At 46.3% G+C, this 11,917-nt stretch overlaps 1 protein-coding gene across 1 annotated transcript; it reads left to right on the top strand.

The window, feature by feature from the left end:
• Positions 1 to 314: 314 nt before the first annotated feature.
• Positions 315 to 1,395, top strand: PtA15_10A161 (uncharacterized protein; the record flags this gene model as incomplete). Its single annotated transcript, XM_053160310.1, has 4 exons — positions 315 to 459; positions 580 to 642; positions 711 to 797; positions 908 to 1,395. 4 exons carry the CDS (start codon positions 315 to 317, stop codon positions 1,393 to 1,395), a joined length of 783 nt encoding a protein of 260 aa, XP_053024297.1.
• Positions 1,396 to 11,917: the final 10,522 nt, after the last annotated feature.

Raw genomic sequence — 11,917 nt, 5'->3', positions numbered from 1 at the left:
ACGGGAATAACGTCCCTCAACTTATGAAGACAAGTTTTGTAAATTTTGAAAATAAGGCTAAGCTATATACAGCTCTGGACATGCGTCCAGGAAAAGAGTGTGGGGGTAGCTCCAAATCCGAATTCGATCTCAGACACTAGCTTGACACAAGCCCCTTGATCGGAGGTGTTTCAGGATCGGGCAAAGCGAGTGTTATAAAGAACTCGTTGGCGCGGTTGTTGTTTCCTCCGTCTCAACCATAAACCGACCGCGCCTCGTGAGATTCCCAATCTTCAGCCTCGTGAACCACCTTTTCAACTCCCCAGACAGCAGCCATGAACTCGAAGTATCTCCTGCGCTGCACGCTCCTACTTGCCCATCTCCTTCCTTGTCGGGCTAAATATTCCAGGCTTGTACAGCTGACAGACTATGACACTGATGCCCCGCTAGATATGAGAGCGGCGAGATCATTCACGCTAGGTAAGTTCTGGTCAATGTTTCCGACTTCTTTTGGAATTTAAATACATAGCGACTCAATCCTATCCGTCTATCTACCCTGGACCGCGCTGACTATGAATTGATCCCCGTTGATTGCTCTAGATATGCAAGAGGAAGGATCATCAAGTCGAGGATGTCTTCCAGGGCTACAAGCAAAACGAAAAAGTAAGTCAAAAAGTGCTGAATACAACTCGTGCAGGGGTTTCGATCTCACAAGGAAGTTGATTTCACAGGCAAACCGAGCTGGACCAGAAATCCTGAAGCAAACCGTATCAATGAAGCTGAAGTAGAGGAACTGAATTTTTTCGTAGACAGGATGTGTACGTGACCCCACTCACTTGCATTCGCACATAGTTTTTACCACTTTGGCAGCCGTTTCATATAAAACAGCTGAAATAATGTATTCGAAAAAAAATCCTTACTTCTGAAGACTCGTCGAGAACCAGTTGCAAATCGTTCCTAAGGGGTGAAGCTGGTGACAAGAATGATCCAAAACCGCCAGCTACAATCGAAAAGTTTTACAAAGAAAACATCTTAGCTCAAGAGCTGATTAATCAGTTCAACAAAGATGTAGGGAAAGAGGAAACAGAAACATCTCCAGATTTGAACCGACTGATCAACGATGTGTTGACGCAGATGGCTGATCTGGCAGCTGAAAAACAAGCCCTCGTTTATGTGCAAGCCAAGATTCTGACTTATGCAAAAGCACTTACCCATATTACTTACTCCGCAAAAATCGAAGATCAGAAACAGAAAGAACTCATGAATGCAAACATTAAGGCCATCAGTCGTAAATGGAGTACGCGCTTTGGTTCCCACTCACACGACATTACATGCATGGACCTCATCAATAGTTTACCTTACGTGTTCGATTTCTCAGCCAGTCTTTCAAAGAAGTTTCCGTACATTGATCGTTAAAATTATTGTGCGCAAAAAAAGTTGAAAACATACAAATGTGAGATACTGCCATACACACCGTTTTTGCAGGGAAGCATTTGACACTCCCTGCAAATAAGGTTGTATGTTTTCATGACATATGCTGCTATGTGGCAACTTTGAGAACCCCAAATGTTTGTAGGTGTCAGTCTGCAAGTACATACAACATACCTTTGACAGGCAAATGTTATATCTACTATGTCTACAACCTACACCACGGGTGCACCAAAGGTTTTTGGCATGGTTATCAAAACCAAATTGATTGGATAGTGGTTTTCAGAACCAAATTGGTCTGAATCTGGTTTGTGGACAAATTCTGTTGCCAAAAAGGTCCCAAAAACCGTACCGTGAGAGAAGGAGCATCCAAATGGTTTCCAAAACCATTTCAAATGGTTCTGGAAATATTTTTCAAACCAAATTGGTTTCCAAAATATTTTTAAAACCACCTCAGGTGGTTCCAGAAATATTTTGAAAATATCTGAAAATGGTTAGTCCGACTCGTTCTTCAGGACGTCCGGACTCAATTAAAAAAAAATTCTGAAAACCAATCAAACTGGTTTTCCAAATATTCTCCTTATTCATTTTTTGGCTTCATCGTTCTTCCTTCTGCTCTCATCTCACCTCAAGATTCCCCTTGTTAGAGGACAGGACAGCCAAGATGGTAAACTTACTTGATCCTGAGTTTATCCATCACTATATGCATGTATCAAATATTTTGTACATACTTGCATACTGCGGCTGCGCCTTGTACCTAGTCTAACTCAGCTCGCCGGTACCGGTTCCAACCTTTTCCTCACCAAGGTTGGACACGATACCAAGCAAGGCTGACCAATCTGCGACGCATCTCTTGTCGTCAGATTTGCATTCGCTCCCTGAGCGTCTTATAGGTTAAAAGCCGGTTCTGCTATTTGGTATCTGAGTCCACAGTTCGGGAGACCACAATTGAATAGTCAGTCGAGGATGTAAATTGAAAGAGATTCGAGAGAAAGCGATAGAAGAAACGCTAGAGAAACAACGAAGAGAAAGAGACATTGAAGAAAAAGAGAGACTTGAAGCAATCAAAGAATTTGAAGAGAAAACTCGAACGTACTACAAAAACAACCACCAGCCAGTACCCTCAACCTCGACTTCAGTAGTAATGGCGGCAGCACCATCGGCCGAAGACTACTTTCATCTAAAAAGTGAACTACAGCGTCTTGAAGGCTTGCTCAACAATGCCAGTCACCTCCGCCCAGTCCCGCAAGCCGAAGGAGTGAACAGCGTAATCCAGAGCTTCCATAAGAAGCCGCTGGACCTCCATTACATGCACAATCCCAAGAAGACTCGCCTCGCGAAGGGAAAAGCGAACTTCAAAGTCTGGGACCGCGAAATCAACCGGACGCTGAAGTATGTCTTCCAAAATTAAGGGACCTTTACCGAGCTCGAGGCGAACTTTGTGTTGTGGTCGGCAAAAGATCAGGCAGCCATCGCTTGTTTATTGCGGTCAACAATTGAGACGACTCTGTCAGACATCGTGGACGGTTTTAACTCTGATAGCCCGTGGGTCATATTCACACAGCTCAAGAATTAACCAATGCGACAGGTCGGACAGACAGCATAAACTAGACGTCATCAACCAGTTTGCCGAACTAATTGGTGATCAATCACCGGGGACAGATGTAAACCTTGCGAATTGGAGCAAGGTGTGGACCGAAATGTGTCAGCCAGCAAGCAAAACCCAGTTACCCCTTAACTTGCCAATTTTCTGTTTTGCTATACTGTCTGCAATTATTCCAAGTTTCACACTTATTTCACTCATTTCTTTACATTTCACACTCTCTGATTTTATTATTGACATAGCATATATATGCTTGTATCTAGTCAAACTCAAGAAGCCTGATATATGAGTTGTACTCCTCAAACTCTCTTGTTCCCCAGACTTTCAGAAGAGAAGAACATAATAAACATCTTTTATTCATTCCTCTTTATTTGAAGATACATCAACACATCACTACTTCAAATAGCCAGCTTCCCTCATATCAACAAATCACTTTCTGGAAACTCAAGCCTGACTGTCTCAAATACTTATCACCGGCTGGGTGTAAACTCTTTGGATCAGATTCAACCCCATCTACGACTCGGAGCCACTGGATTATCCCAGTAAACTTCCATCGAGTGGATTCACATCTTCCCCGGAGTAACCCACCGCTGACAAAATGACTCAGCTCAAGATCTTGTGGGAAGAAGCTGGAGGCCTCCTACTCCAGAGCAGCTTTACAGCTCCGGTTGGCATTGATGTGAAGACTTTTGAATTCATGGTTAGTCAGAAGCTGGAAGCCACCAAAGATGCGACTTTCAACGATGTTATGACGGTGATCCAAGCTGCGTCTGGCAAGTCTCAAACCAAGGCCTCCCAAAGTCTGGACAATTCATACGCCCCGATGGACTTAGACGCGGTGAATGCGGTCAGGTTGATGACAGGAAGGTATGCGCCACCTCACAAGCGCAATTCCCCGCACTTCGGACAGCAGCAAAAGACCGGCCAAAACCAACAGAGCGCACTGACTGCCAACCATCCTAAGCCAAACCTATCAATCGAGAAAGCGTTGGCTTACCGTGGATATCCCCTCACCAACCACCTGGCAGGGAAGTGGGGCATTTGCTGCCACTACTGTAAGCAAGACGGTCACTGGCATAACAATTGTCGTCTTTTTTGGGAGTATGTTGAGTCGGGTGCTATAGGACCGCCGCCAGATGGTCACAATGCACCGGGGTCAAACTACCTTCCCCCCGAGCGGCCGTTCGGAAAGAGTAATTGACTTTTGAAAGAATTCAAGGAACTAAGAGTATTCATTTTTTGTCAGACTAAGTAGTTATGTTTATGTACAATAGCTTTCTGATATGAAGAATAATAAAGTAAGGGAATGTACCTAAGAGCAGGAACAGAGCCGCTCTCTACTTGAGATTAAGGATTGAGATTTAATTTAGAGGAAGTTTGCGCCGGCTGTTGACGACCTGTCATGAGTGACGTTTGTCGTTAGCTCATGCCATCTTTCTGATCTCTCCTGAATGTTCATTCAAGCCTTACTTTGACTGGTCTTTGAGACCTGAGTGATTTCACTCGGCGTCGGCCAATTGGCAAAGTAGCGACGCAACGCAGTCTACAAGAATAGACATGTTGCATCAGCTCCTTGCTCCTTGTTTTCGCTTTAGCCTTTTCCATTATTGGAACTCAAAACTCTTACCAATATTGCTTCCTGCTCTTTGAGCGGTATTGGCGTTTTTGGTCTGCGTGTCTTCAACGGTTCTGTCTAGGATTGCGAAATAAAGTGTTAGCATCTATCTGATCATCTCATCTCGAGTCTCTGCAGCCGCTTAACTTTGGTGCTTGCTGAGATTCTCGTGATGAGAGATTGGGAGCCAGGATTTTCCGTAAGCCTAATCTCGCTGCTCACGTGCGTCGGACCTGCTGACATCAAAAGATGAATTCAGTTTCACGACACCCGCGGCGCTGATTTGGACTGCGGAAATGGTTTGCTTTTGCTTACCAGATTCCGCAGCTAATTTAGTTCCCGGTGTCTTCCTCAATTTATGAGTTAGGCGCTGTTCCCCTAAGCTGGTATTCTCACAGCCTTCCTTGCTTTGAGTCGTAAGATGCGAAGCAGACTCCGATGCTTGGACCACCAATAGTTTCGAGAGAGACTTTTTTATGGTGGCTCTTCCGGTTGGCTTTGTGAGGAAGTCCGCTGAATTTTCAGTTGTCTTGACGTACAACACCACAATTAGATGCGCCGCAATTAGCTCCCTGAAAAAGTGTAGCCGAATTGACATGTGCTTTGTCCGAAATCCATTTTGTGACGTCTCACTCTTTGCCAAGTCGAGCGCCCCTCTATTGTTGATGTAGACCTTGATGCCCATTAGATTAGGATATATGCGAGTTTCATCCGCTAGGTTGGCAACCCATGCTAGTTCCCATCCTAGGTCGGAAAAAGCTTTGTATTCCGCCTCCATGGTCAACAAAGAAACTGTTGTCTGCTTCGTGGATTTCCAGTTGATTAAGTGATTCCCCGATTGCACAACATAGCCGGTGGTGGATCTCCTGGTGTCAGGGCAGTTGCCCCAGTCTGAATCAACGTACGCTTGCACTTTTGCACCTTCTTGTCTGATGTAAGTTAGACCTATTTCCCTAGTGCCTTTCAAGTACCGAAAAACTTGCACCGCTGCTTGATAATGCTTGATGCCCAGACTTTCAAGATATTGGGACAGCGTGCTAACCGCGTATGCTATGTCCGGTCGAGTCAAGATGCTAAGGTAGTTCAGAGAACCAACTAGCGCCCTGTAGTTTACGCCTAGATTTCTGAATGCTTGTATCTCCGCCTCCGTCGCTCTTTTGAGATATTCACGCGGGTTCAGAGGGCACGATGCCGGATGCATGGATTCTAGATTGAACTCTTGCAGCTTACGGTCGATATACTGAGTTTGATTCACTTGCAAGCCATCGTCAAACCGGTCAATGTTCATTCCAAGAAGAAACTCGGCTTGCCCCATGTATTTAATGTCAAATTTGAGCTCCATCTCGGCCTTGAAAACTTCAGGTTTGTCGCTAATGATGACTAAATCATCAACGTGCGCAAATATCCAAGTTGCTGGTTTCCCCGCTGCAGTCGGTCTCCAGAACACACACGGATACGATAGCGCAGCTTTGAAGCCTAGCTTGATGAGATACGATGAAAGACGCTTGTACCATACCAGCGGAGCCTGCTTCAGGCCATAGATTGCCTTCTTTAGTTCCAGAACCAAATTGGGAGGACAGTCAAGCCCCGGAGGAGGCAGCAGCGTCACCTTGTCCTCTAGCGGGCAAGTGAGAAAGGCACTTCGCACGTCAAGTTGATGAATCTGAAAGCCGTTGTTGACCGCAAAAGAAAGCAAGAACCGAAGCGAGGCCGGTTTTTCTGTCGGTGCGTACTTCGCCTCAAAATTGAGTCCATGTACCTGTCTGAAGCCTTGCGCGCATATTCGCGCCTTGAACTCAACCACCTGATTTTCTGACCCAAGCTTCTTCCAATATGCCCATGTCGAAGGGATTGGATTGTCGCTTTCGACTCGCACCCGTACAATCCAAACTTGGTGCTTCTTCATGTTACTGATTTCCTTGAGCTCAGCTTCCTTCCAGTTGAGGCTTTCTGGACACAACATTGCCTGCTTGTGATTTTTGGGCTCGATGGAGACAGATATAGTGTAGGCTTGTCTTCTTTCTTGCTTCCCTTCCACAATGTTTCGCGGATCAATTCCTCCGATGATTGGTCTAGATGCGCAGGCAGGATCGGTGATTGCTGGCAAGTCCTTGTTGACATTGCGCTCCCCTTCCGGCTTATTGGCACGCAGATTATGGATAATATTGTCCAACTTGAGTGCTTTGTCTTCCTCTTCATCAGCAGCCATATCCACATCCACGTCCTCTACTCCTTCTTGGAATGGCAAGCAGTCTTCAGCGTTGAATACCGGAAGACGCTTGCCATTGACTACATTTAGGCTCCGTCGCAGCGCCGCACACTCCGGAAAGATTTGTTCATCAAAGTGTGCGTGCTTAACCGTGAGGATCTGTTTGTCATTGAGCCGACAGACCTTATAGGAAGAATAGTCGTTTTCATAACCTATCAACACGCCTTCCCAGGAGATAGGACCAAATTTTTCAGTCCGGTGTTGCTTCGGCTTGACTATCCAAACCCGGCAGCCGAAGGGTTGAAAGAAGTCCATGTTGGGCGTAGTCTTGAAGAGAAGCTCAACAGGCGATTTCTTGCTTCTGGACAGCAAGGGTAAGCAGTTTGTTGTTGCTGTAGCGGTTTTCACCGCCTCCCCCCACCATTCAGGCGCTAGGTTAGATTGCAGAATCATGCACCTAGTCATTTCGATGATTGTCCTATTCGCCCTCTCCGCTAGCCCGTTATTTTGCGGCGTGTACGGCGGCGAGACATGGTGTTGAATCCCTGCTTCTTGAAGTAATTCACCCAGCGTGTTGTTGCAGAATTCGCCACCACTGTCAGTGACCAACTTCTTCAGCTTGTTTCCCGTTTGGTTCTCAAACAAGGTCTTGAAGTTCCTGATTGCCTCTTCTGCCTGACTTTTCTCTTTAAGAATGACCGTGTGAATGTAGCCCATGTATTGATCGACTAGAGTAAGAAAATACCATGCGCCTCCATTCGTGGAAGGCGAGATTGGGCCTACTAGGTCACCATGCACTATTTCAAGTGGAGATGCAGCTGCTTTGAAGTGGCTTTTACAGGGTAAACGAGTTATCTTCCCTTTCATGCACGCGTCACACGCATGGGTCTTCACCAGATTGAGTTTAGATGAAACTGCAGTCGCAATCCTCGATGAGCAAGCGTGTCCCAGCCTGATGTGCCATTTGACGAAGTCGGATGTCTTGCCTGCGTTCGTCGTCATCAAACCGACCGCTAGATTCACCGGATCCAAAACTCCCTTGATCTCGAGGAGATCATTGCTGACATCAACTCCAAACGCTTGACCGTCGTCAATCTTCACAGCGAATCCATCGGCACCTTGTTGAATGAACGCCTTCGTCTTCATGAGCTGCACAAAGGATACCAGATTTCTGGTGAGGTTAGGGACGAAGAGTGCGTCCTTTAGTGTTAACGATCCTCCGTTCGCGAGTGGCAGAATCGCGTCGCCTCGAGCCGTGGCCACAAGTTCACCGGAGCCGCTCCCTGTCACAATGTCAATGCGCACCTGACAGGTTTGTTTGAAGTAGCCAAGAGAGGTAAGCATATGGTTACTTGCCCCGGAGTCGAGGATTGTGGTCTGTGCGTTTGCACCATCAACACCTGAAAGATAGCTAAACAAAGGTCAAATATTCTCGCCCTTCATGTCTGCGACAGATTTTTCCGCAGTCGTGTGATAGTTCGAGCTTTTCTTCTTCTCTCTTTCCCGCTTTTCTTTCTGTTTTTCCAGGTGCTCCTTGTACTTTTCAGGATGAATGGTCCAGCAGTTATCTTCTGTGTGGTTAGACTCGGGATTGTGCTTGTTTCCCGGACAGGTGATTGCCGTGTATGGTCGCTTTTTCTTAGCTCTGTGTCCTCCGATGCCGGCAACAAGCGCCGTAGAAGAAGAATTGACTGTCGCCGGTTCTGTCGCTTTGCGTTTGTTTGTCCGCTCGAAACGTCCTACTTCACGTAGTCAATTGATAACATACTTGGGCTTCCCAAGCGAGTTTAAGTAACCGAAGAGGCTTTGCATGAGAAAAGGCCTCTTCTTCGTGATGCAGCTGATTATGCTACAACAGATAACAAAGTCCGGAACTATCATGCCGAGTAAGTCAAATTTGGCTAGACACTCTTCAATCCCAGTGATGTATGCCGCCATATCGTCGTTAAACTGGGTATCCTCCCATCTAGCCCAAACTTCGTAACTTGCTAGAATAGAGTCGGAGGCGTACACTGATTTAAACATCTGCCAGAGCTCGTATGGGTTGTTAGAATTACCCTTCTTCACTATTGTATTGAAGACCCCGTCCGTGAGATTAGCGCAGAGGAGATTTGCTGCCTTTTGCGATTTGCTTTTGGTTCTCCTTGTCATATCGGGTAAGGGTGGATTATCAATGAAATGCTCCAGATTGAATTCAGCTAGGACCATTTGAATCTTTTTCTCCCATATTTCAAAGTTCTCTCCCGTGAATTTGGGAACTTTCATCGTGGGCTTTCTGCCGAGAGACGATTCGCTGGAGTCACTATCCAAATCGGCCATCCTGTAATCCTGCTCTTATTCCCTGGGTTCTGAGGTAGTGTTCGTAGCTCAAGACTGTAATTCTGAAAGAATTCAAGGAGCTAAGAGTATTCATTTTTTGTCAGACTAAGTAGTTATGTTTATGTACAATAGCTTTCTGATATGAAGAATAATAACTTGAGAAGAATAAAGTAAGGGAATGTACCTAAGAGCAGGAACAGAGCCGCTCTCTACTTGAGATTAAGGATTGAGATTTAATTTAGAGGAAGTTTGCGCTGGCTGTCGACGACCTGTCATGAGTGACGTTTGTCGTTAGCTCATGCCATCTCTCTGATCTCTCCTGAATGTTCATTCAAGCCTTACTTTGACTGGTCTTTGAGACCTGAGTGATTTCACTCGGCGTCGGCCAATTGGTGAAGTAGCAACGCAACGCAGTCTACAAGAATAGACACGTTGCATCAGCTCCTTGCTCCTTGTTTTCGCTTTAGCCTTTTCCATTATTGGAACTCAAAACTCTTACCAATATTGCTTCCTGCTCTTTGAGTGGTATTGGCGTTTTTGGTCTGCGTGTCTTCAACGGTTCTGTCTAGGATTGCGAAATAGAGCGTTAGCATCTATCTGATCATCTCTCATGTGAGTGGTTCTCTATCACTCTACAACTTGACTGAAGAACTCGAACGACCTACCTAGAAAAATATTGCTAGCAGTAGCTGATTGCTCCGTTGATGTCAGACTCAAGGGGACAATCACAATCCCAACAAAGCAAGGGAAAGTGATGATTGATGACATATATTATTGCCCTGGCGTAGACGGAGTCATCCTCTTGGTTGGAAGACTGACGAATGTGGGATGGCAGCTAAAATTCCGTGGACAAGAAGCAACTTTGACCAGCCCCACGAATTTAGTCTTCAATACGTTGTGGTGGACAGTTTGGTACACGCGGAGGGATCAAGATTTTGCCGCGCATGGCGCGCGCCTGAGGAAGTCAAGACTCAAGACATCAAGATCTCAGCCCTCAAGACTTTCTCAGGTTCATGGCGCAGCGTGGCGCGCATCCTCAAGACGTTTCAGGTCTTCTCCCTTCCCACCTTTTTCACTTCTTTCTCCTTGTTTCTTTGTTGACGGTTTTGTTTTCCTGTCAATTTTCTTTTCATTCAACTTTTGTTATTTTTCTTTTTCAGTTTGTTCGTGTTGGTTAGGGTTTGGATGAGGAGGGTTTGGTTTGTTTTGCTTTGTTTGTCTTGTCTGTGTAGCGCGCGCGTGCGCGCTAGGTTGTGGTGAGCTGTCTGTTAGATGTCACAAGATCCAGGGTTTGAGTTCAGTTCAAACTCCGGCTTTGGAGCGGCATGGACCACTCTGAACCATAAAATTCAGTTCTCCATCAAAAATTTCAAAGTTATAAGTATTGGCGCTTTCTGCCCGTATCTTGAGTATCACACGTCTTCAAGGTTCATTTTCCCCGCAACGCCGATCTCCTCCACTTCTCTGGTTTAGATCACATCCCGCCAGCAGTATCCCCGGCTCCATTCTCAAAACAAACCCGCCGACGCGCATCTCCAGCCGTCGTAAAATCAATCCCCCCCAACGCTACACAAATCACTGCGCTCATTTACGGCCAATCATAACCGGAGGGCATACACATCTCAGATTCTCATTTCTCTTTCCCCTCCCCCAACTGCTTCCGGCTTAACACCGGCAAGAGTTCCTCAACGTTGTACCACAATTTTTGTTGGTTTTTAAGCAATTTAAACCAGTCTCTCAATCTGAATAAAGTCACCCAACGGCCATCTTTTGACCCATTCCTATGGCATAGACAACTTGGCCACCTATCGCAAGAGGTAGTGAGGAAATATCTGAGGCAACATTATCCAGACAAGCTTGAAGGAAAAACATGGGATTTGTTTTTCTGCGCTCAATGCGCGAAATCTAAGAGTATCAATAAGAAGTCTCCTGGAGGAAATTCCCTGATCCCACGGGATGAACCCCTTGACTTGCTCGTATCGGATGTTGCAGGGCCATTCTCTTATGACCTATCAGGAAAACACTACGTTCTGACAATGCGGGACCACGCTACAACATACATCTTTTGCAACATCCTAGTAGAGCGGAGTGAGGTCCCGGCAAATATAATTCCAATCTGCTGCCACATGATAGGCACGTGGGAGGGCCGCAGATAGCTCCTTGGCCCTTTGCCTTTAAGACTTGTTCAACAATGTTTTGAAAGGGAACCTAGTTCCCTCTTATTGCCTAGGGTGACCTGAAAGCTACCGTTGTAGCTCCCTGAGCCACCCAAGTATGGGATAAGGGGAGAGGATGCCCCTCTTCTCTTTCCTTACCTCCCCCTTGACTACCACTCCGCGGAGTGTATTACTAAGCGGGTTTGGAAGTTGAAAGAGTGAGGAGGCATGCTCTACTACTCTTGTAGGTAGCATGTCTCATCCTCTTGCGAGATTCTTTTCGCCCAAAGGTCTGAGCCCGACCCATAACTCCAGGGCCTGGAGCCAGCTCAGACCTAACTCGCCCCTATCCCTGGTAACCCATGTCTGAGATTCGCCCATTACTCTAGGGCCTGTGACCTGGGGTTTGAACCTCCGGCGCCTTTGCGTTGTACACATCAGAAACCTCTTGTAAGTTACATTGCCTAAATTCGCCGGCTCATTAGCCGCGTTCATTCTTCCTCTGTTGTCTGCGTGATTAACAATTCTAGGTCCCTCGGGACTTCAATCCGTAGCTGGTCGCGCCTCCGGTGTCCTAGCCTGATCCCCCTAGATAGCGTATCGGCTTG

Source organism: Puccinia triticina, chromosome 10A, assembly GCF_026914185.1.
Source record: "Puccinia triticina chromosome 10A, complete sequence".
In the NCBI taxonomy this organism is placed as follows: Eukaryota; Fungi; Basidiomycota; class Pucciniomycetes; order Pucciniales; family Pucciniaceae; genus Puccinia; species Puccinia triticina.
The sequence above is the reverse complement of the archived record's forward strand: the minus strand, read 5'-3'. Positions and strand labels throughout refer to the sequence as shown.